Source organism: Leptosomus discolor, chromosome 2 (genome assembly GCF_034619465.1).
Source record: "Leptosomus discolor isolate bLepDis1 chromosome 2, bLepDis1.hap2, whole genome shotgun sequence".
NCBI classification, from domain to species: Eukaryota; Metazoa; Chordata; class Aves; order Leptosomiformes; family Leptosomidae; genus Leptosomus; species Leptosomus discolor.
In genome coordinates this window covers 18,661,603-18,688,043 of record NC_141392.1, presented here as the reverse complement: position 1 = coordinate 18,688,043, position 26,441 = coordinate 18,661,603, and the positions used below count along the sequence as shown (strand labels likewise).

The 26,441-nt window shown below is 41.0% G+C and overlaps 1 protein-coding gene across 1 annotated transcript in view; it reads right to left on the bottom strand.

The window, feature by feature from the left end:
* ALK (ALK receptor tyrosine kinase) overlaps nt 1-26,441 on the bottom strand; it is a 319,157-nt gene that overhangs the window by 52,340 nt on the left and 240,376 nt on the right. Inside the window, exons 6-9 of the mRNA XM_086460670.1 lie at nt 21,912-22,043; nt 15,202-15,333; nt 13,639-13,739; nt 2,992-3,161 (exon numbers count right to left, since the gene is read on the bottom strand). Coding sequence (XP_086316796.1) covers nt 2,992-3,161; nt 13,639-13,739; nt 15,202-15,333; nt 21,912-22,043 — 535 coding nt within the window. The remainder of the gene's footprint in view (nt 1-2,991; nt 3,162-13,638; nt 13,740-15,201; nt 15,334-21,911; nt 22,044-26,441) is intronic.

Sequence of the window (26,441 nt, the reverse complement as noted above, 5' to 3'; positions counted from 1 at the left end):
TATTTTATCATTCCATTAATGTGTAGATTCCACTAAGTAAAACCGACCAATTCTCCAGTTTTCACTAATCTGTGCAGATTATCTGATTTGTAGCTGACGTGTCCTTCAGGGAGGGGTAGGTGGCTCCACGTGTCCTTCAGGGAGGGGTAGGTGGCTCCACGAGGGCCCACTAAAGCACAGCAAGGATTGTTAGTTCACGTCGAGTGTATTTAAGTGGCAAGTTAAAATACAGCACCTCTGGAGATTGCCTTTTGCCTCTGGTAGGCACAATGTGTTCATCCGACAGTTCAAGGAGCTCTTACCCAAAATTGGCTCCTTAAATTGTAGCTGCTTTGATGGCATATCATTCACCAGGCCCTTTGCCATTCCTCCCACACACAGAGAAGATACTGAGCATTTGGAATTGGGTTACAGCTCTGTTAACCCACACACCACATAAGCCAACTCCCAAGACTGTTTTGCCAACACCTTCCAGAAGAAGGAAGGATAGCTAACTTTGGGGAGATGTAAAAAGCCAGAACTTCAGCCTCTTTAAAGTCCACACAGAAAAGGTAAGACCTCACACAGGGTGAAATTGCAACTGGATACTTTTCTAAGGATCAAATGGGAAGAAAGAGGACAATCCTCTCCTCATCATACTCTTGGAAATTAAGCATGTGTCCGGGGTTGCCCAGACTAATGCAGTGCTTGAAACCTAACACCCCTCAGTCCCTATATAGGTTCTTTGTCATACTCCTCCCTACTTTCTGTTCCTGTCAAATCACCTGAAATGTTCTAGCTGTGATTTTCTGCCAAAATATAATTTCCCCCAACAGCCTGAGGTATATCAAACATTTAAGAAATGTCTGTTTCTAAAGATAGATCTGATCTAATTTCTTGGAAGTCTTCCTAATGATTCTTTGAAGTGCTATAAGCCAAACATGGAAATTATGGCTAAGCAGCTTTTGAACAAGCATGCTTTCGAGCAGTTTTATAGTATATTATCTTGTTATTAATAACACTTTCCATTCAGCTTCCCAATCACAATGGAATGTGCTTTAATTTTGTGTGGAACTGGTACACTGGTGTGCTTTATTCAAGAGCTTTACTTCTGTGAGGCAATTTAAAGTTTCAGCTCCTCCTGTAGGAATATCTGCAATATCATGCTTCTTCTAACACAGACCCTCACAGCTACTGACACAGGAACAAATTAGAAAAAGACAGACACAGCAAGCTTTCAACAGCACCAGCATTGCATTCACATCAATTAAATACTCCTTACAGTTCAGTAAAATTGCCATTTATCTCCAAAGCATATATACTACAGTCTTCCCAGTACTATTTTAGTGTACCACTTCCATAGAGTTCCTTCCTAATTTGTGCATTAGTCCAGATTTCCTAAGAAACAGGTTTTGAGATGGTGAGAAAGATGCCTGTGGTATTTTCAGGTCTCACAGGAGATTTCTCCCTTCCCAGGAAGGACTAGTTTCAACTAAATTAATCTTAGAAAAAGATTCATTAAAATACTGCACTTTCTGTGAATAAATAAGGACAAAAACTTTTCAAGAGACACCAAAACTTCAAAGTGTTCCTTGCTTATGTCTTAACCTCCAACAACTCTCTTGGCTCAGTGAGCCCAGCTGTCTTTCCTGTAAGTAAAGGGGAAGTAAGGGTACCAGTACCTTATACATAATAGCACAATGTTACCAGTTGAATCTGTGATTCCACATGAACCGCTGCTAGCCTGGCTCCTAAGATCAAAGTATTCTCTGCCTGACTGTGCAACCAGAGAGAATTTAAAAGAAAGCAATAGTATAAGAGTACAGAATAATTCAGGTACAAAACATTCCCCTGGCAACATTAGAAAATAAATCACATAAATAATAATGGCAAAATATACCATTCTTCAAAGGAAACACAGCTGAAGGGAATGAAGTAACCAGGTATTTTTACAAATGGTGCTTCAGCAGCGACTGCACAATAAGCCTAATGCTGATATTTTTTAAATCTTTGACGCACATATATTAATTATACATTCAGGACCGAAGCGTTGGCAGTGTCCTTGTTGTATTTGCAGCCTACATGCATCCCCGAAGAGCCGGCAAGATAAAAGACATATTCATACCATGTTTGTTCAAACTTCTTATGAGGCAAACTATCCCTTAATGAAATCCATTATTTCTAGGGCACAGACTTCCAAAGAGACAAAGGACACCAGTGCTCATGACACAGATTGGAGATGCATCTTACAGCCCTAAGGGCCAGGGCAGCAGGAGGTGATATCTGTGTCTTCTCTATAAACAGCATAAGCCAGAGCACACACAAAAAGTAAACAATGAACAAGAGTATTCCCTTATAGCTGACTTGTAAGAAACAGCTAAAACAACACTCTTTAAATAAGCATATGCTACCAGATTAAGCATATGCTACCAGATAAACCTTTTATGCTTAAAGCCAGAATACTCAGTCATAACTGAGACAGCCCTTTATTAAGCTGAGCCTCCTGCAACAGCTAACACAGATGTTCAAGATCTATTCCTGTCTGATTTGCAGCAGGTTCTTCTCCCATGTCTTTCACCTTCAGATCTAGACACATTGAACACTACGGACTTTGATACCCAGAAAAAAAAAAAAAAAATCAGCTATGGAGCTCACATCCAACTCCAGCAAACCACACAAAAGGATCAAACATGCTACGTAAAACAGTATGTGAGGAGAATTATTATTTCCAGTTGATGAAATGGAGACAGAATTTTAAGTACCTTGCTGTAGACTACTCATTGACTCAGTCTGTGAACCAAGACCACCACTCAGGAGTTCTAAAATTGGTTGCTTTGCTTTTACCACTCAGTTATTCGGATTCGCCACCTCTGACAGAAGATACCTCCCAGGGACAAAGCGCTGCTTATCCCTGAGGGAACAACTTCCAGGAGCAATCCTGGCCATTGTCACTGCCAGGTAGCTAGTGTTGAAATGACTGATGATCACGAAGAACGATTAGGAGACTCATACCTATCCAGCATATCTGGGAGAGGTAAGATCATCCACTGCCACATTCCCAAACCTTCGCTTTTATCTGAATGCCAGAACACCTGGCTTTGCTCCTTTCCTGTCTTGTTCTCGACCAGCACCAGGGATATATTTCCCAGCAAGACACCATGGATGAGCCATGACATTCGTAGCTAGAAGAAAGAGAACATAGGAGATTAAACATCACAAGCATTATCCAAAAGTTAACAAAATTCCCAACTCTTCTTTCATGTCTATGTTTTCTAATCACCAAAAATTCAATTCTCCCTCCCTTTTGCTCATGTAATCCTTTTAGAAAACTCCACAGATTTGGAAGCCTGTAATATTTAGTATATGCTATTTAATATTGGAACTATTGGCCTTTCTTTTTGGTAAAGTTGAGTCCAAAACATCTGTTTTAGCTTTCACATATGTGTCTGTAATTTTAAAGGGATAAGCTAATACCTCTTATCTGCAGCACAAAGATCACACTCCCCTAAGATGTCACCTAACAGATTCAACAACTTTTTCAGCAATAAACTTATATATTCTGGCAGCAGTAAAAACACAAGGAAAATAGCTACAATAAGCAGGCACCACTAGTAATCACACTCTCATCCCCCATATACTTTTTTCAAAAATCCGTTTTTCCTTACCTCTTTCCAAGTTTCTACAGACTTTCCAGTTAAAGTTCAGCAATAATAAGGGTTTTTTATTAATTGAAATAACTTAGGGAATTTGTTTTCTAACATTTTTCTTACATTTAATGTGATTGACTATATATCTATGCATTTATCCCTATATATAAATTTATTTCATGTAGTTTTCTCATTTTATGACCTTTGCTCCCTCATTGTATGAAAAGAAAAACAGTCCCTTCCACAACAGGCTAGTGTCAGAATCTGTATTATATGAATATAGTTTTCTAATTTTCTTGGGAAGAAGAGCAGCTTTGTTGATAAGCATAAGTAAAATACACATATATATATATTACATGCAGGAGCTGGGTCTCATCTCAACAACTAGTAGAAGTGAGAATGCTGAAGGAATGAGGTTATTAAAGCTACATTAATGATGGATTTTTTGGACACAAGAAAGCGTTCAGCACAGTATCTAGCACCCACGCATGTTAAAAAAGAAGCCTCTGGTTTTTAACACTTCAAAGCCAACACCTAGGTTGCTAGGAATTAAATTTCTATTTTTCACAGGAATACCCGATAACATTATTTACTTTCTTGCTTTGATAGCACAGAACATCCCTATCCATTTCTCAGCATAAAATACAACTGCTAGATTTTGCTTGCTGTTCCTATCTTACGGAGTAAGTCTGTCCTGGCAGCCAAGTCAGATTTAGGAGTCGAAAGGACAGAAATGTTGCTATTGTTACTAGTGTATGCTCACAATTTCGGGGTAGGTAGTACTTGATACCCGTTACATTAACTATCAGTACTGAATTTAGGTAACAGTAACAGAGTAGTTCACTTGTCTGTCTCCCAAGTTACAAAGACTTTGACTACACTACAAAACGATGACAGAGGCCAAAAAATCTAGATGTGGTTCTTCTCTCTCTCTCCCCACTCCAAAAAAATCACTGCACTTGCCTGGAATCACTCCTGAGTCTGTTGCACTGCTAGCGCCTATGACACCAACTGATACACGTCAGGGTCTGTGAATCGATTTTGTTACATTATTTTGACCCGACATTCAAGATTGATGGGTAAGGTTTTGAGTGGTTCAGCAAACCATCACAGGGGCCTTCCAGACCACAGCACTTCTGGGACAAGCCACTGCCCATGTCTGACTACCAGCTCATTCTCATCCCAAGTTTTGGATAGGACTTGTAGAGTTCCATGTCTGTTTTCATAATATCAGACAGTGGAAACATCAGGATGAATTGTAAGCACTTTCACCTCGCAGACACCAGAGAGAAAAAGCAGAGTTGAGCAGGACTGCCAGGAACTGCTTCAGAGACAGCACAAAGTGATGGCCAGGGAGGCAGATGAGGAGGGCTGAGCTCATGCCCACAAGTTCACCAGAACCAACACTGGTGGAAAAGGCTGCTGACAAATGTTTACGGTGCAGAAGGCAGATGCCTTCAAACTTGATATTTGCATAGCTCCTCCTAACTCTCAGTGCATACATGGTCTTAATGTCATGTGACAATCAAGATGAAAGAACTTGTCGGGCATTTTATTTTTTCAAATACCTATGAAGTGAGCCTATTGAAACTATAGTTAAAATTGCTCTCCCTTAAATAACATTGGAATACCTTTCAGACCCACTTAAGTAATTTTCCTTGAGAAAACTGATCAGGACTAAACTTTTTTTTTTTTTTTTTCTTAAATAACTTTGGAATGGCAGTGGACATTTAAGGCACTCAACCTATAGCAGGGAAAGCAACTCCTCTTACTGAGAGTCCGCATGTGAAGCACTTTTAGGACCCTAATGCCAACTCTACTGTAACGCACTATATGAAATTGCTAATACAGATAAGTTGGAGCAACTTTACTGTGCCATTTTGACAGTTCAAAATTTGAGAGGTAAAGCCCTGAAGCTCCAACTACACAGGAGCTTTCAGACCTCTGTCTCTTCTGGAGACCTGCCAGGGAGTAAAAGGCAATGTCTACACAGTCAGAAGTGAGAAAAGAAGGAGCTTTTGATAGCTATTAACGTAACACCAGAGCAAAAGCTGAAGCAATTGATGAATTGCAACGGATGCCTTTGCACACATGTCAGCTGTTTGAAGGAAAGAAATAGTTGGCATTAGATGTGGGAGATCAGCTCGTTGGCAAAGTACAATACGCAGACTCTAATGAACTGGCTCTGAGTGAATCGGCTGGCACTGTGTCCAAATGGGCATTTTTGGCTGTGATTTCCATGGTTTCTAAGCTTCACAGCAGGGCAGTCCAGGTCTTTTAACACCTGCTGAAGTGAACCAGAGCAGATGATGATCTGGATACCATAGTAAAGACTTCCGAATGAGGCTGGCATTCACTATACAGAAAACGGCGTCAATGATGGCAGATGGTACTACGTACATGATGCATCCTGTAAGTAGTGCAGTGGCACATTTGGAAAAATCTGAATCTGGGCTGTTGGTGGCATACCCCTAACATTATGTATCAAACATCTCCCTCTGTGTTAAACCAGCAGCAAAATATTCAGAAGCTAGAAACATCACTGAGAAATTAATTAAGCATTGCAGGTAGACATTGGCTCAACGGCACCCTGCTTTGTGGCTTTAGCACCCACCATAACTGGTGATTAGCTGTTCATATGCAAACCCACTGACTCAGTAAATGAAACGCTCTAAACTGATTTGGGGAAAATTAAAGGGAAAGACAGCCCACGGTAAACAAACAGCATATTGAGGCAAAACTCGGGTCAGATGGCCACATGTACTGTACTGCAAACGCCATCTGGAAAGATGCCTTCTGAAAATCCCCTTAGCCTCTGAGTTTGTGGAATTTCTGAACTGACAAACAGGAGACACAATTCATTCAAGAAAGAAAAAAAACCACTAATTCTTATCAATATCAACAGGGCTCGGCATGTTTAACAGAGAGGCAAAGAAAAACAAAGAGGATACATTTTTTAGCACAAGCTGAATAATTCCAAGACCACCTGAGAACAGAGGCTTGCATTTTACTTCCTTATGTACAAAAGAAATAAAATGCAGAGAACCTTCTGGGTGAAGTTTGGGCCTGCTTACACCTCTGAGTCTACTTTAATGGCTAGAAACATTTCCATGTGATCTCTTTCTTAGATGTCTGACTAAGGACCAAAGGACACACACTCACAGCAGCATAAATAAAGCACTCCTCAGTGCATTCCTGAGAGTTGCTATTTCTTTTTCCTCCCTTTCTGCGTGGCAATGCCCCTGAGCATTAGCATTACAGTCCTACCTGGCAGGAAAAGCTGGTAGTCTGTCTTTAGCATAAATAACCATAGGAAGGGGAAAAGACGAACATATGAACAGGGCTTGGAGTAAGGTATTTTTAAGACGATGGAGAAGAGCCTACAGGCATCCTTCTCCCAAGGAACAGCCGTAGTTAGATCCTACTTGTGGCTATTTTGTTATCCACACCTCAAGTCTGCACCACAGGCTTACATGTTGTGAGACAGCACAGTGCTTAGTTCTCATGCCCCCAGTCCTTGTCCCGCACCTTTAATACTTCCTCAAAGGAATTGGTCAAAATCTTCCTGTCGATTCTCGAAATACAGACATTTTCTGAAAAACGTAACTCTAGTCTTGGGTCTTCTCCACTGGATGGGAAACAGCAGTTGTTTTCAGATGTGAATGCACTGACACAGTACATATAAGTCAGGCATTAAAGAAGCTTGGAAAACACCTCATTTTGAATAGAAACTGAAGCAGCAAGCTGGAATATGGTTCACACAGAATTAGAAATAGCTGCAGACACCTTTGCCAAATCTCAGTAAGTGTTGTACATGAATACGAACTACATTTGATGCAAGAAGTTTATCACATTGGCAATATTGTTTCTCTTACTAGAAAGGAGAAACAGTTGCACGCAACATACGAGCAAAGACATCTACTAGGAACTGCTCAGCAATTTAGACTTGGACTCCTATGAGTAAGAAAGATGACCGAAAGGTCTTGTTCCTGGTTTTTGGCCAGATCAACAAAAGTGCATGATCAGTCTCTCACGTAGTCTGCTGACACTTCTGCTTTGGCTTAGGACTCAGATGTTTGAGCGCAAACCTTATGTAAATGATAAAACAATAATTAACTGATCTGATCAGGCAGTCAAGAGAAGCTTGTATTTTATATGAACAGATTCCCCTGCTATTTATTCTCATAATCTTTCTTACTTGCGTTTACTTTTACAAAATCAAGAACCTACCAAAAGCACCTTCATTTCACAAAACAATGACAACAAAAGAGAAAGAAAGAGTTCATAATTTACTGCCAGAGTACTGTGCAGTGACCAGGCCTTCAAGAAATTTCAGATAATACATATCCTCCAATCCAATGACACAGAAGCCAGGTGGCAAAGGAAGCAAGGAAATATAAAGACAGATAACAGTGAATAAACTGTACAGATTTTAAAAACAACACTAAAATAAAAAAAAAAAAGGATGCTAACAACATTTTGCAAAATAAAGTACATGAAAGGTTGTGCTAGAGGCATATCTATGTTGCATTTTTCATGCTCATAAATGTTCTGAGCCAATGTTATTACCATGTACCCTCGAAAGTTATTTAAAGTTCAAGAAATAGAGGAGAAAGAGAGACACGCTCTGTAGGTGTCAGCATGGGGCTCAGAATGCACTTAAGGAATGATTTATATTATTGATTTACATGCTTTGAAAAAAATACACTTCTGCATGGAAAAAGAGAAGTGAATTAATAACCACAGAGGATGAAAACATCTTTATATCTATAAACCTGAATGAAAGGGTAAACTTCAAATATACTGTTTTATTATATTTGTTTTCTAGAGAGAGTATGTTTACATTCAAAAAGTAATTTCAGGCTTACAAGAAGTCTGGCTCAGTTTAGTGCTTACTTACATAACATAATGGTGGCTTTCAAGAAATAGCTAGTAGAAATGTCAAAATAACATCAGAAAAAGATTTTCATTATTTTAAACATGGCCAAAAGCACAAAGCTCTTTTACTATCACAGGTATCTGTTTTCATTGTTTCTCAGCACAACTATACCCTTTAAAATGTTTGACCCAGGATCTATCAGAAAAATTAAATAATCTAGTCCCAATCACAACGTAGTCTCTCTTGCAAATAGTCACCTTCCTTGTGGAGATGCATGTGATAACTTCTCAGGCTAATTTCAAGTTCATCACCATCCAGGAAACACCACCTCTGTTATTCTCCTTTTCTATTACAGCCTACACCAAAATTGCTTGCATGACTTTTACTTCTCAGATATGGCACTAAGGTCTACCACAGATTCCCTTGTGCTGAGCAAAGCACAGCCTTTCTAAAAATCAGTCTCCAGACTGCTCATGTTTCTGCAGTGACTTTCAAACAGAAGTGACAGTCATAATCCACCACAAAATGAAATCTCACAGGATAGATATAACTACTGCTGCCCAGGCAGGTACACATTGTACCAAGCCCTCACAGAATGCAGGACTGCTGGACCTAGTCTTACATCTTTTTATGACAGAAGCCGAAACACTTTGGCAAGACATAGGTCTGACTCTTACGATTTACAGGCACCACAGCATCCTTCAAAGCCTGAGGATGCAGACAGCAGGGAGCGTCTCTGAAAAATGGAATGAAAAGCAAGTCACTGTACATGACTCTACACTTGTACAGCAACAATGCCGGGACTGAGAGAGACAGGATTGCCTCATTATCCGGGTGTGGAGGGCCAGAACTGAGTCTCCAGCTTCCACATGAAGGCAAGTGCTCCCTGAACATCTGCAACACTCTCGTGTCAGCTCTCTGACATCTTTGCAAAGTTCTGAGAAGTAGGTGGCCATTACAGTCTGGAAACTATGCACGCCTAGGGGCTATTGACTGTGGCAAGGCAATTTAGTTTTGCCATGGGTGATGTCTGAGATGACAGCACTTCCCTTGGTCTTCAACTGCAGTGTGATTTCCCACATTCCCAGACAGCAGTACAGCTACTAATGACGTGCATATGGATTTCTTCTTCAACATGAGGAAATGTCTAACCACCCCATGATCTCATTTGCCCTGTTGGCCTTGTGCAGGCCAACTGATTCCCACTCAGAGGACAGGAATTAGTGTGAAGAGAAGGGGTGAATAATGCTGTGCTTTATTGTTCAAGCTCTATAAATTCTGCCTTTCAATCAGGCCACTGTTTGGATTAATTCTTTGCACTTTATGTGCATTCCTATGCCAAATTACATGTGTTTTGTTTGCAATGGACTTTTACATGTGGATTAAAAGATTTTCACTCTTGATTACTGTGACTCAGTTTAGTTCCTGAAGTATTTCCTGAGCTTTTCGCTCCCTTTCTGGCCACTTCAGGGTAATGCAGCATCTCTTCATGGACTACATGTTTCACTTCCTGCACTACTCCAAGATTTAGTGGAAATGCTACAGTTTCCTTCTTCCATATAAACTGGGCTTTAAACACACAGTTAATGGGGTCAATAGGCAAAGGACTCTACTGAATGTGCAACAGGAAAAAGATAACAAAGACTGCCTGGACTGCAAACAAGAGAGATTCTTTGAAGCCAGGATACTCTAGCCAAGATTTAATAAAACAATAAAAAGAAAACCTAACTGAACCAAGAACAATGGGCAGCATCACAAACTAATGGTTCTGACCTGCCAAAAACACTGAAGAACAAAGAAAATGAAATATAAAGCTCCTCAAAACAAACAGGAGCAAAGTCCCACACAAAGCTATACACAAAGTGCAAGGCACATTAGGGCCAACCCCAAACATGTGTGGGAAAGTACAGGCTGTGTTTATTACGGTGTCTCCAGCATGCATTTTTACCCTCTTCTCATCTTTTGATGCATGGGGGGCAGTACAGGGTAGGTCAGCCTGATTTTTCCCTGAGTTAATGAGGAGCCTCCTGCAGGGCATGGGAAAAGTTAGGGAAGCACAGCCTAGCGTGCTCCTGGTGACCGATCTCAAGCTGGAGAAAGCACAAAGATCGAAGGTTGCAGTTGTTCTGCACTTGGTGGCGATACGTATGCCAAAGATCATCCAGGCTCCGGAGTCTCCAAGTGCTAGTGTCGGCGCTGCTGCGAACAGCTGCCCAGAACATCAGCGGGGAAAGTGTTTAGACCAGGCCACCCCACAAGTCTCCAGGGTGTTAGCAGTCATTTTCTCAGACTGTCCAGTTGGCTCCGTTGCCAGTCTATAACAGTGGAAGATTAAACAGCCAGGCTGAGGGAGAAAAAAAAAAAAAAGCCTGAAGCATTAGCAAACTTTGTGGCTGGCACCCACTGTGGCCTGCTTGACTGTTTCCTTATCAGCACTGAGTCCTGGTTCCATGGACATTCTGGCCAAAGCCCAGAATCCTCCACCCTGGTAAAGAGCACTGCAGCAGGTAATGCTCCTCACGCTGAGGGTGATCTAATTAATTCCTATGAACACCTCAGGCTAAAAAGCAGGGTGTCAGCATTTGCAATGGTGGGTGTAATTGACTAACATGACTCGACAAAATAAAAGCAAATTGAGGGATAAGGGGAAAAAATAGTAGCTTCAGTAAACAGTGGGTTTAGTAGTGCCTCAGAGCTCCCAAGTAGCAGGGAGAGAAAGAAAGGGTATCAAGATCAGCAAACTGAGGATGTCTGCTCTCCTCCTTGTGGCTCTCAGGGCTTGCAGCATACGGCCTTTGATGAAGTCCCACGCACAGAGCAGGGGTAAGCTCTACTCACCCAGGAGAGGCGAACAACCTGAGCAGGCAGGGCAGCATACTCAGTCTCACCCCCAAGAGTCCAGCTGAGCTGGGCATATTGATACTGGGGTAGACACAGCATACAAGGAGGAAGAATGATGTTAAATGACAGGCTTAAGGACAGCCTCCATCATTAGTATATATTGGTGCAGGATGTGAATCTGAGCCGAATCTCTGTGGGGTACTGGAACCAGCTGTCAGAACAAGCCACTATGTAAGTGAACACGCAAGGAAAGCAAGCAGATATCTAAGGGATCATGTGAGCTGGATCAAATACAAGAGGGAGGGCAGGATTATGGCTTGCTCTGACTATGGAAGAATAAATGGGTCTAATTTGCACACACTTGCTGAGATCCCTTTGCCACATGAATCATGAGTAAGTTTTGTCAGTGGGATTTCAGTTGCCAGAGAATCTGTCCTGGTTGTGACATGCCAGGTGGAGCTGTCAGCAGTGACAGGTAGAAGAAAACTCATCTTTTAGTGCCTGAACTTGAGCCAGTTCAATCGGGGAAGTGATTGAGGGTGAATAAATGCAGGACAGCACTATGGTATTTTCACAACCTCTTTTCTGACTGTAATTTCACTATAAGGAAGTTTGTTGGCACCTATTGGAGGAATAAGTGCATAGGGGGGAATATCGCCTTTCTCCTCTTGTGTTGTGCTGAAAAGTAGAATTAAATTATTCTGCTCACAGACAGATTGTTCCAGTAAAATAGAATTTGAAGCCACCAGGGGCTCATTGAGAAGAGAAGCTTTTACACTATATGAAAAGGCAAGAGACAAAACCCTTGCCAAACTCCTTCACTCTTTATTACCGACAGCTGCAATGCTGGATGCGTCTGGATGCCTTTTAAGTGCCAAGGGGAGTGACGGAGGTGGGATGGCATGTGAGCAGATGAAATACATGGCAGCTCTCCCCCAACGGCAACTTTAATTATTTGCACTGTTGTATACACAAGAAAAAAATATACACATATTGGGAAATCATTCACTCTGATTCCTGTGTCAGGTGGATTATGAAAAACACTCACTCTTGCTGGTCCATGGCAGAACAAGGTTTTAAAATATTCAGAACTTGCATATGCCTTTGTCACAGAAGGGAGGAAAAACAAGGTAGAATGTATTTCCTAAAGAAGGAGGACATGAATGTATCAAGAGAGGAAAAACAGAGGCACTTTGCTATATGAACTGAGATACCCAGCAGAAGCGAACCAAATGAAACTTAAAGCCAAAGAAACATCATCTTCTATATACCTTCATTCTGGAGAACTTTCTAACACATCCTTTCTTGTCCTTTCCGCATTTTAAGATGACTGGAACAGGGAGAATCTGACTCTTTTGTCTATTCAGTGCTCAACAAACAAACAACAAACTGTGCTTTCTTAGGATCAATTTTCCCAAATCCCCCTGCTCCAGGATCCAGGAGCTTATGTGACATTTCAGGGTGACCATTCAAGATGTGACATGTTCTGAGTCACTAGCCATGGTTCAAAGTCATAAGTCATAAATAAATCCTCCATCACTAATAATATAATCTGTGAAGCTAGACTAAAGTAAAAAGATGCAGACAAGTCGTCTTTCTGTAAGCTGCAGTTTAACGGGTAAGTACAACTGACTCAGAAATGACATCCATGTGCAGGGTTGCCCGGCAAGCCTTGATATACTTGCTTAAGTAGATGTCTTACGACTATCAATACCTTTTCTGCTTGAATATGGTCCTGGTTCCATTCTACATGAATTTCTCTCTGCTGCTGCTAACTTCAGCGCTCTGATGAACAAGGCCTACACGAGGATCGGTAGGTTTGAAGTGCAGCATGATGAAGACCTGCCAGCTCAAATCCCAGCTGTGCTAGAGAAAGCATGCACCGTATCTTCTGAGCTGCTCAGGGGCAGTCCTGAAGCCTGTTCTTTCTTGGATCTTGCAAATACAATGTTTGTTCATGCAGTAAGCTTCTTCCTCTTTGTGTTTATGTAATGCTGGCTGCCGTACCCTTACAGCATATATACCTAATTATGAAGATTTTAATACATCATGTGAGGCCACACAATGAGGACAGGATATGCCAAGCTTTTCAGAGCACATTTTGTGGCATTTCAAGCAGATAACCACATCTTTCCCTTGCACGCAGGGGCGTTAAATAAGTATATTTTACAGATAAGCAATCAGAGAAAGCGGTTGCTGGGCTACTGACCTACAGCCTTTATTTGAAAACCGGAGTCAGATACACAAAAAAGCTCTGTAAATTGCAAAAGAAAAGAAAACATTACAACTTGCCTCACAGGGGGAGTTCCTCAAAGGAGCTGGAAATGCAGTGCTGGTCATGACAGTGTTTGCTGCTGCTGGTGTTTTGCTGGTGTTAAGGAGGAGTGCACAACCTGGATAAAAGAGCAGGAAGAAGGTCAAACAGCAGCACTCACCTTCTGGTTTCAGGGTTTGTGAAACCTCCCCAGAACCAATGTTAGTTAGCTCCTACTACAGGAATGACAGAGAGCAAAAGACTTTCTCAATTTACTAGGGATGTAGCTTCACCTACCCAACAAACATACTCGGGAAACACATTTAAGGAGTCTGCCTACAGCTATCTTCTGTTGCTCCATGACTTTAGATTCATCCTCCTTGCAAGGCTGAATAACAAAATGCATCTTCTATGAACAAAAAGTAACTTGGAAGTGAATACTTATCTTGGCCAAAACCTAAACAAAATACAGCTATGGCAAAATACCACCAGAGTAATATTAATGCAGCTGGAGGCCTCTTTGCTCCATTAACCATTTGTTGTAACAAGAACAAGGTCAGTAGTAACAGTAGGGTTTTTCCTTGGCATCTTTGCATGAAAAGGTGTGTACTTGCACTATTTCAGCTCTGCCCTCCAGCTCAGGAGGGTACCACTACTTAGAGCCCAGTTATTTCGGCTTTCATTGAAATTGCCTTTACAGCATAGACAAATCATGAATCGGCAGCACTTGCCAGCTCCCCACAGTACCCTCTTCCCAGCTCTGCCTTCATGTTTACCTATGCCTCCATCACTGTGGTCTGTAATACTGTGGGCTAAACCATCAGATGGCTTAAATCAGAACAGCTGCACTGCAGCCTGTACCAGTTCACACAGAAGTAAAAAATCTTACTCTTCATGTTTAATTCTGGATCTAACTTTCTAAAACAATGTTGGGATTATACACCATTAACTCTACTGTTATTATTATATCCCTTTAGATGCTCTGCACCTCAGCAATAAATGCCTCAAATGATTTACAATATTGCATTAGGAAAAAGCCTATCCTGGCAGGCAGCCTGTTTGCCAGAACTCAAAGAGCAGTAGTTCACTGCTCGAAGTATAAACCTTGAATGGTTTGTATGGTAAGGATTAGAAATGAACTATTGGGATTTGGGTAGGGGAACAAAGTACACAGTAATTATACACAGAAGTGGAACTTGAAGGACAGGGGAGCAAAGAGAAGGAAAATTAGAATGTGAGCAGGGGACAAAAGCAGCAGTACAGAGAACTGGAGGAAGTAAATAGGAAAATCAGAAAGAAAAAAACAGATCAGTATGGAGAAGGGTCATGCAGATGAACACATGGCGTGAAGTTGTTTAGAAAGGGTCAAGATTTGTATCTGGTGTCAGTCATGGAGATCCGAGGTACCACTCTGCGCTCTCGAGACAGGAAGAGAGCAGGACAGTCTTTTGCTCAAAGCACTTAGAGTAGAAAGATGGCTTTTGTTTCACTGTAAGTATACAGAAAAACACGCCTTGTGTTTTATTCCCTCTCCTCACCATTTGCGTATCTTTTTTGCTCTCTGCTGTTCACTCTCTGCACTTACTATTTACTTCACACACCTTCTATTGAAGGAAAATGGTTGTGCTCTGGGCTTCCAATTCGCCATGGAGAAGGATGGGATTCAGAGGAGCCCTGCATCCAGCCACAGTCCCCTTCTTCAAACGAACAGTAAAAGCCAGAGGGAAGCTTTTCTGCAAGAGGGAAAAACACACACACATACAGAAGAACCTAGGTGAGCTGCGGAGGAGACTCCTGGGCACACAGAGAAGCTGCAGTGACTATTCTGACCTGGTTTGCCCAGGGCATGTGGGCACCCCCACAGCTACTCAGTCGTTTCATGTGGAGTCATGTGCATGACCTGACCGTGGGGAGGGTGGCAGCAAGGGAAACAACCCCTAGACTGTGAAAAGTGACTTTCCACACACTTTGACAAACCCAAGTGAGAGGACACATTTCAGTGTGCGCTGTGGGGTGTCCTAAATACTTGGCCTCTACAGCTCCACAGGTATAAACCCACACAAGGTTGCATCTTGGAGATGGCTTTCCTAACCACGGCTTCTGCAGCCCCATAGAAGGGAATCTTGGAGAGGGATAAGTTCCTAACATGATTCCTCTGCCTTACAGCCTAGGTCTCTAGTCAGCCCAGCTCAGCAACATGATCTCTCCTCTCTGTCAGCACTGGTGCAGTCTCAGGTAAAGCACTGAATCCTTTTATGCCTCAGGTTTTGCAGCTGTGAATCTGTTTGGTGAGATGAATAGATGAAAAGAGGATATTTTATTTTAAACCATACTTTCAAGCTTCTAATCCCACTCATTCTGTCAGTGGCTTAGAACTTTGGGCAAGTTTCCAGCTCCAAACAATAAAGATACACTAGCTTTTTGCCTTTAAATTAACCAGTTTAAAAGTAATAGTCATCTCATTCAAAGCAGAAGGTAACTTCATACCTTTCATCTCCTCCTCTATCCACATGGCAAGTTCTTCTTTCAAATGGTGCAAAGTACTGCTCTTTCTGCCCTGTAAAATCACCATCACTATAACATGATTTTCACTTTTAGTGAATCACTAATGATCCTTAATACAGATTCTGCACCCAGGGTGCAGCTCACAACTCTGTCAAGTACCAGAAGGCTTCCCAGTAATAAAAGGGCACAAACTGGGATTTATAGGGAAAAAGGTAGAGCGCAAAACTAGCCTGGGTGAAAAAGGTGCCCTTTGAATATAGAGTTACATTAGGCATTAAAGATGCCAGAAAAGAAGTAGAGTGACCAGTCATTTTACCCTCTATATAGGCTAACCAGTCCTTGGGGCTGGCAAAGTCCCTGAACATGCTTGCTCAGTGGGGGTGGTCCTTCTTCCAATAAACCAGAAAAACTGCTGTGATTAACACATGTAGGCATAAAAGGATGATGATATTCCTGACTTCTCACCGTTTTTACACCATTGTGTACTCAAATCTATACTAAAAACCAGTTTAGCCCAGAAAACGTATTTGTTTTCTCCTTCCCTGTTCCCCTAAAGTTCTCCTAAAACTATCTGGTTTTTTGTTGTGGGTTCTCGGTTTTTGTTTGTTTGTTGGTTGTTTTCTTTTGAAAGAAAGGAAAATGATACAAGAAATCTGCAATCTGTTAAAAATTGTAATACAAAAATGACATTTCACACGCAAACACACTATAAAACCCCATACCCAGGAAATCAGTTCTTTCTTTTAACTGCTTGTTAAAACCAGAGTAAAAATTTCTTCACTTACAAAATGTAGGGTAGATTACAAACTCCTAAAGCAAGAGAATCTGCTGGTCAGGTGATACTGGCAATTTCATTAGCTTATGAGAAGAGGAGGCTCCTGAACTAGTCAGATTTTGTTGTAATGATTAAAAATTTTTCCCTCCAAAATATTCTATCTGTAAAGTGGCTGTCAGACACTTAGGCACCAGTATTCAAACTCCAGATCATTCAAATCGTTCAAATACCAGCAGAACTTCCTAGCTGAGACTGCAGGTCAATTAAATACCTGCTCACAGAGTCTCAGCTTTGACTCACACACCTCAAAAGGCAATTCACTGTCAGCGGCACATGCACCTGCTCCTTGGTCTAGCCTGAGAAAACATCTGGGGAACACCCCAACTGCAACATCTAGACTAGAAATATTTAATTTGCTAGGAGCCTGAATCACAACTCACTTCAGAGGAAGCTGAAATAAATCTTTTATCTGTGGCTTTTTAGTAGGGCCAAATTTGAACCTGGAACCTCACATGGAGGTGAGAGCCATGTTTTACTGTTATTTTCCACAAGCACCCAAACCTGTTATGGAAAGATCTAAACCTGTACTGGAGTTAAGGCTTTTTCAAATTTTTCCTTTTAAAAAATCCCCAGCTTCATTCATCCTGTTCTTTAAATGTGAAGTAGTTAAGCAGAGAGTTGCTTCCTCATGTTTTACCCCTCTACAGAACTTGATTATATTTCATTGCGCAGCCTGAGGCTGGGATCCAAAGAAAATGACAAATTATAATGTGTCCTGAATTCCTACTGAAACAGCTTGGCTTGGTGTCCAACTGAATTCATTTCATGGCCATACGCTATGTAGGATGATGTAAACAAGTCAGAGCAGCAGGAGGAGTCATCTAAGTAGCAATTCCTGCCTGGAGGCCAGAAAAAGCTCACTGTTGATGAACAAGTAAGGGCATAAATAAGAAGCTATTACTTTCTCAGAAAAACTCATTCCTCCTCCACAAATTAATTTTTTATGAATTTTCAGATGTCCCATGCACTGGACACATTTTCTCTGCTGCTCTTTCTTACTTTGTCATACAGCACCTACGATTCCATGTATTGCTACTCCACAAAGATGTCTTTGGCCAGCACTTCTCTGTCTATGTGTACTTCTCAGCTTTCTGAATGTTTATAATTCAAACTCACATTAGCACAGACACTGCACTGATGAGGGAACGCTAATCTTACTTTATTGGAAAATCAAGTAAATGAGGAGGCAGGAATGCCTATTGAAACCTGCCATGTTGGATATTATCATTAGTGACAGAAACCTCTAAAGATTTAGACCTTAGTAAGATTAAGATGCAGCTTGTGGATATGGTGGGGAGAACTGAGTGATCCAGTGAGACTGGAGCACTGTGAGAACATGAGTCTCTGCTTTTATTTGAGTGATGAAGTAGAGAAAAGCTGTAGGGTGTTAAACTTGTTCCTAAGCAAATATTTTCAAGCCTTCAGAATGAGCTACCTTTCAAGCAAAATCTAAATAAGTTCACGTTTTTTTTAAGTCATATTTTTTTCATCATTTAATAGCAAGAAAAATTAGCAACTGGAATAATTTATGAAGCAGATAGAGCAGGCTCTTGATTCAAAACCAGGTGTAAATCAACTGGATACTCCAGTACAAACTCTTGGGTGAACTTCCAGACCCATATTATAGAGGACACAAGCACAAAAAACTACTCTGGTATGTATGGACATTTACCAAATTTAGGACAAACTCTCAGAAGCCAAATAGGTCAGCTACTCAAACGATTCAAAGAAGTACATGAATCTTAAACATGAGTTTGTTTTCAATAGCTGCCTCTATGCTAGCAAAGTTGGGCAGAAATGAAGCAGAAAAAGGGAAAATGCTTTTCAACAGTCAACAAAGAGTTATCCTTTAATGCCAGAAGGATTTGCTGAGTTCAGAACTGCCAGAGGTTAGAATTTGTTGCTAGAAGCACGGCTTTTGATCAAGAAAGAAGCAAAAGGATTAGTGTATGCAAGACAGGAACCTTAAGACGGCACAGCATGGCAACAGGTTGCTACTTCATCATTTTGCTTGCAGGGAGAGTCTGCTGGGCTACTATCACTAGGATATAAATTAATCCAGTGGTTTCTTTATGCATTTTTGCTTGAAAAGTAAACTAGCCCCTGTAGAATTAATTATCTATGCTTTTTTGGTCATGTTATCACAAATTCAAACTTTATAGGTTCCTATTTTAGATGCCATCTGGTCTTTTGATAGATGCGTGCATGCAGTCCTCCAACCACATGGCACAGCCTGAGTCACTCCTTTCATGAATCAGATACTAGTTTTCCTTATCTCACCTGGTAATGTGTTCAACATCCTTAAATATTCCATAAGGCAAAGAGTGAAAATTACTGTACAATCCAGTGGTTACAAGAATTATTTGAGAGACGGAAGACATTACTTTCAATCCTTATTCCAGGTAAAATTCATAAAATGTGGAAGAGCAACCCCAGGAGAGACTTAACTAATCATTTTCTTTTGAAGTAGACCAGAACTCCTGACCACAATCTCGGAAACTCTGCATGGAAATAGGAAATATAGGTTCAAATTCACTTACACTGAAGAAAGAATCAGTCCTTGGTTTGTTATACCCTGAATGAATCCTCTAAATTCTGGGTCACTAGATAATATACTATCAGCACCTCCAATATTTTTAATTTTACTTTTTAAAAATATAACCATTGCTTTTCTAATATGCTTTGGCTGATTAAACAGTATTTTCCCAGGCTGATTTTTTTTTTGGTGAATTTGAGACAGAAAGTGAAATAATTTTGGACTAGCCAAAAGCATTACACTTTTTTTTTACAGTAAAATTTTTACTTTTGCCCACACTTGCTGCCCTGCAAGAAAAGGTTACTGAAGCAAAATCTAAGATATTGTTAGCTAAAAAGAGAAATACAAAACTACTGAAACAAATTCTCCCTTTCCTATTTTTTGGCAATTTCCTTTCCAAATTCTCCCCTAAAGCAGAGCTCTGCCAATCTGTATTAGTAAATAATCTGAGTTTTCATCTCTGTCTTGTACCATACCAGGTATATTACATATACAATTTCTACAACAAGAGGAAGTATGTTATTTTTTTGCAGTAAGTTACAATCCATGAAAGCGTGAATTTATTAGCAAAGACATAGGACCACCACCATCTGAAGTCTTAATGTGTGTCTGCAAAGTATGCTTCTTCAAAGTAATTTCCAGTGTGGCACTTCTATCAGTCTGTTAAATCTGTATGTCTGATCGCAAATCAACACAATTCGGCATCTAATTCCACATCTGCCTCTCTGAAGGTGTCTTTTGCTCCTGCAAGAATAGTTGATTATGACTCAAACAGGAATACGCTTTTCTCTAGGGGTCATGCCTTTCTGATTTTACACCCTCTACACAGACTAACCAGTTGCATACAGAACAAGTACTGTGACACCTCATTGGCCATTAATAAGTAAAGAGATGTTAACAAACAGCTGGCATTAGGGATTTTTTTTTTCAGTTAAGAAAGGAACAAAATCAAATACATAATAATAATAAAAAAATCAGTACCTGCACAGATAAAAGACTGTGAAAGAAAAAAACCCAAACCCAGCATCTCCTTGAAGCTCAAAGATGGAAGCCTTTGGCTAACCGTAAGTTTAAAAGCTCTCCCCTCAGTTTTGAGCATGGCTACATCTTTTCCTGACAGCTCTTTTGTGTAAGCAGAAGCATTTGGGAAACCCCTTTCTCTGCTTTACATCTCTGAATCACTTTTTGCCACACTTGCAAAAAGCTGATGAAAACATCCGTGTTGCTCAGGAGAAAAAAGACAACTGAAATGCTGAAAGATGACATGTTTTGCTTTGCGCTGCCATGCAGATGTAAGTGACATCTAAAACATCAAATCATTCCTCTGTTTTGTGTAAGAAGTCTTATGCCAACAATACTCAAAACAGAAAAGATGCAAAAGCAGTAAAATCAGTCACAGAACTGAGCAGGCTTGTAAGCGGATAAGCAGACATACCCACAGCTCGAGCTCTTGCTAAGGCAAGCCAGTCTTTTTTGTTGCTGGGGTGGAAGATAGTGCTTTTCAGGCCTTTTGGCTATGAGTAAGAACTCTTATTCTCAGTACTTGTGGTTGAAAACAAGCCGTGTGGTCTTCTCCTCAAACTAGGGAGTGACACTCTGCTAAACAGGTGGTTAAATATGTTCTGCTTTTTACATATTCTCATTTACATTCTCAGAACATTCTTTGCTGACACAACTGTTAAGTATTACACTGCTTTACGCAAATAGCTACAGATAAATGCTGCATGGAGGGCGAAAGGCAATCAAACCAACCCCTGTGGATAGCATGTGTGAGAGAGGGATTGGTCACTTTACCAACTGGCTCACCACGGGATACAGGGTGGCATCTTCAAGACGGTTAAAGGAAGGTCCTAAAGTATCTAGGTTATGTAGCACAATTACAAAGTATGCAGGCGCAGCAAGTTTTTAGAAAACTCAGGCTACTATCTATCTTCTGCTGTATTTTATTAGACTACTGACTGCTGAAGAAAGGATAGAAAACAAGAGGAATTACAAAGACCCAGGAGTTGGCCAAAAACAAGCTACTTGCTCTACTCATTTTTCATCTTTGAAGTTCTCTCCTTCCTCTCCCTTCTGCCACATGCTGTGCTACATTCTGATTAAAAGCTCCAACAAACGACACATTTCATAATTCTGTAAGGCATCTAGCTATTCAGGCTATACTTCCTCTGCATTTTTGATCAGGACTTTGGAAGAGATAAAGCACCAAGAGCATCTTAAGAACCTGCTGCAGAACTAATGCAGTTGAGTACAGGAACATATCAAATGGTCCGCTCCAGGTAGACATCCAGAGAAACAGCGTGTGTTATGGAGGATATTGGTTTTTTGATAGTACTAAATTAGTCTATTAGTATTAAAGTCTCAGGCATTAAAATTCAAAAGAATCAATGCTTTTGGAAGAAGAGGATGCTGCCAGGGGGTTTGGATTTACTCACTGCACATATCTCCCTCATCTTCTCCCTCGGCACAGTCGCTGATGAAATCGCATGCCTGCCCCAGCCTGATGGCTGTTCCATTCCAGCAGCTGAAGGAACCCTCCAGAACCATTTTTGAGCCAGAAGCAGGTCCTAGAGAAAAAGAAAACAATAACTGATCCGGATTACTGAATTACCTTCCTCTCAACCAACAGGTTGTAGAGTATCCTAGATAACATTGAAGGGGAGAACACCCTATGAAATCCTCTCAATCCAATAACAACTTGATAAAGTCATTATTTTATTTTGTTTGACCTGTTTAATCTTGTCAAATATCTAATGGTCCATCTAACAGAGAACTTCAGTTCCCCAGGTGTTTCTGGTGCTTTAACTTGGAAGGCATCTTTGGCCCTTGAAAAGAGGGCTGAAATCCTGCAGCCTGCTCTGTGGTACTTCTGAAGAACAACACAGTACACACAATAGATTTTTAATTGTATGTCAATTTACTGCTAGACTAACAGCCCTGAAGACTGATATCCTCTCTGTCTAGCTCAGGAATAACCTGTCTACATGGTTTGGAAAGAACACATGCTTTTATCATAGCCTCCTGTCAACATCTATTACCTATGACCTGGATATACCATCCTGTCATATTTGCTCTGCCAGATAGAAAACAGTCTGATCTCTGCTTGTAGTTTCATCTACACCCGTTCCTGCTCCAGCATCTTACGTTTCCTTCCCCTTGAGTCAGAGAACCCACAGCAGACTACGTCTACCAAGATTCAAAAATCACCAATTCATTTTATCTATGTTAAGCAGTAAAAAGCAGCTAGCAATGTGGAAAGGAAAAAATTGTTATGAAATGAGGTCACTGAACACTACAATCAGAGGCCAGTATCATCCATTCAGAATTGATCTTGAGTACTTGTCCCTTAGCATTGTCCTTTTCTGAAGGCACTGGATTCCCTTGACAGATAAGAAGTCAGAGATCATCCAGCCTGATTGGTATCATTTTCCTTCCTGTAGGAACTCTCTCATCCCAAAGTCTTCAATTGTAGCCAAGTGAGATACCCCCCCAAAAAAGAAAAAAAGAACGTGTCCCAAGAGATACATGCTCCAGCTATCTGGATGAGGCAGCAACATCCTACAGTCAGTTTGGATGGAGGAAGCCAAGCTTGAGAAGTACAAGAGCCCTTTCCACAAAAATTTGGGTATAGATGCAGTTCACCAAAACCTTCCTGACTCTCTGCAGAGATGTGACTCAGTTCACCAATCCTAGAAGGCAAGCCTACAAGTATGAAAAGGTCTGTGCTGTGAATTCCCCACTGCAACAACTCCTGCCCTGTCTCACATTAAATGGGTAAATGCTAAAGATTAAACCAAAGCCTCTGGGCAGAGTGAGCCATTGTTCGCCTAACTCATCCATGCTTGCTAAACAGCACAGCTACATCATGTTCTCTGGTACTACAGGGAGTTGGGAATCACTGGTGATTCAATTAGATGCGCACTTGATATTTTTATTTATATTGCCTGCCAAAACTAAAAATTAATGAAGCATGTAGGAAAACAACCACTATTTCTCTTCAAGCTTATTTTATGGCGCAAATCAATTCAGGAGTGGGGGGAATACATGCCAAACCTTTTTAATAAAGTACCCCAGCTCCTGAAAAGGGTGCTCTGTGTTATTGTCAGCTCGATTTTTTTTTGACTGCCTTAGAGCAATTCTGGCTTGCCGCATACAGGCTGCACAGTGCCCTTGTATTTCAGTCAGGGTCAAGGCTGACTACAGAGAAGAGCTTTGCAGAAAAAACAGACCAAGTAACTCGGAGCTGGTTGCTGACAATTTCTGCAGGCCCCTTGGTAAGGGTTTAAGGCAATGAGAAGATATCCTCCTTGACCTTGCCGTGCTCCTTGCAAAAATGCACACTGCTCAGAGCCTTCTGTATGTCAGAAGCAAAGCTCTTTGCATGTCACAAGCCAGTCACAGCAGGCTCAGGTCAGTGTGCAAACAGATGCTTGAAAACTGTAAGAAGCGACTCTGGTAACTCAGTAGGTGATCCCTTCTCTTAGGGGTATGCAGTGAACATATATGGCACTGTGTTGCTTGAGACAAGGCCCAAAGTGCTTCCATAAGGTTAGTAACATCATGACACTCTTAAAAATGTTGAAGTCCTACTTTAATTCAGAAGTACTTTTGTCTGTCTGAATTACCCTACAGATGGTTTTGAAGAAACACCCACATTTACTACTAGCTCTCATGTCCCACTCAGTTTATCTGCAATCTTTTCAGCAATGTCCATGTTTTATCCCAGCAATATGCAGAGATTCAGAGGAGGGGTTATCACAGGCTAAACAGAGTTGTTCTGTTTACTCAGTTCATTATAACTTTGTAAAGGCACTCAGTTTTCCAAGCACATGACTGCATTAACACTAATTATAAGGGAACCAAGGCATTCAAGAGCACCCACTGCCTTCCCAGGTGTCTTTGTTGCAGCCCAGGAGCACAAATCTCCTGAAGCCAAATGACCGTAGTATTTAAAAGATGTCAGTTGCAACTAGACATCAAGCAACTCCAGGAGCTTTTCCTCCAAAACAAAGCAGCAGATTTGCATGCTCATTCATCTCCACGGAGATGGGGCTTGAATCAGCTCGGATTTGCATTAGATGCATACATACATGCTCCTTGTATAGGTTAGAGAACACAAATAGCAAAGCTAGAGCCTGGGGAATGGCTGGGCTCTGTGACAGTTCATGATTTAATCCTGTCTCCTGTTTGTTTGCTTATTGTGTGCACAAAGGCAAAATGAATTGGATAAAGGAGATGATTAACTAGTAAAACAAATAGATAACCAAAAAAATCCCAAATACAAACGACTCATTTAATGAGCCACTTGATGCAGATGTTTGCATCCAAGCTCAAGGAAACTTAATTTTTAATTAAAATATTTTGTAACAAAAATAGACATTGGATCTTTTAATTCCCCAGCCCAAATCACTCCTGGGAAGGTGAGCCAGAATGACCTGGATCATTGAGTCAAGTGGCTGCAACTCACGCACAGATGATGTGTAAGGAAAGGAAAATGAATGGTATCAAATAAGTATCAAAGTAAAATTTGTGGGAGACATCCTTTATATTTACAGCAGTGTTTATGTAGCCAGTGGCATCCATAAATTACAGCAGTCATTAAGCTGCACCATGGCTGGCTTGGAGTCTTATAAATCATTATTTAAACAGCAACATTAAACAAATGGCATTTCAGGCTCTAAATTGAAAGGAGAAACAAACAACTCCTTGGGGAACAAGTGCTGACTTTGTACCTCACAGGTCCCGATTCTGAACGCAGTCCAGCCTTGGCAGTGTTCAACTCCAGTACTAGGCCCCAGACACAAATGACAGCCTGGGCTCTTGACTGCCCATGCTTTTGGACTTAATTTGCATACAGCAGGATGGAAAGGGGAATGTGGCTTAGCCTAATGCAGGATAAACAACTTACTGCTCAGACTGTGGGGCCAAAAGGGATGTATTTCATTCCTCAGCAGATTTTCACCAACTTGGGTTGCCTCTTCTCTCCTGCCTCCTCCCTTGACTAGCAGAGAAACTGAAGTGCACTAGCAAGCTCTGAGGAATCTGTCTCTGAGGAATGTGGCCAGAAAGATTGTGATGTTTGATCACTGCAAATTGGGAACCTTCAACTTACTGCCACCACACTTGGCCAGGTGGGTCAGAAGACTGAAATTCTTACAGGCATTCACAAAAGTATCCCTTATCTTGCAAACTGGCTACGCTGCTAATTATCATGCAGGACTAATAAAGCTGAACATAATTATACCTTCATGAGTAACATTCAAATTCTCAGGCTGTAATTTTTAATGCTACTGAAAGCTTTTGGGACCAACAGAGTCAGGTAAAGCCCTCCCACTCAGCACACATTAAAACAAGAGAGCTTAACAGGACAGTACTTGGCTGTTGTTTAAAAACCCTGTCATTTGTACTTTGCAAGAGAAGGTGAACAGAAATTGCAAAGACCCGGAATGAATGTGCATCCTCGTGCATGTTTTACCAACAAGCAGCTGCTCTCTGGGCTATCCCTGAGGACCCCAGCTGGACACAGCTGAATTGACTCCAATGGTTTTTGGGGCAAGACCCTGTATGCACACAAGGTGAACAATTTTGATTTTTAATTGCATGTATGTAGTAAGAATTACCTGCCCATGGGAATTCACCACGCTTATCTCATCATATGAGCTACTTCTCAAAAAAGAGAAACTTTCCTACTATTTACACATCTCAAAAAATATTTTCTAGTGGGGTATTGCTGCAGTCTAATATTCCTCCACTAAATGCCACTAAAAATCAGGGATTGCTCAGCCTTACTGACAATGCTTATCTGTCACAGGTACTTGTCATTAACTTCCCAATTTCATCTGCTCCTCCTTTGGTTTGACTTCAAGGCTTTGACTCAAGAGATATTTAAAAAGACAGTACTTAGGGGATTGAAGGTTTGTGTGAAACAAAGAAAAGCTGCTCTCTAGCTATAAAAGCATAGTAAG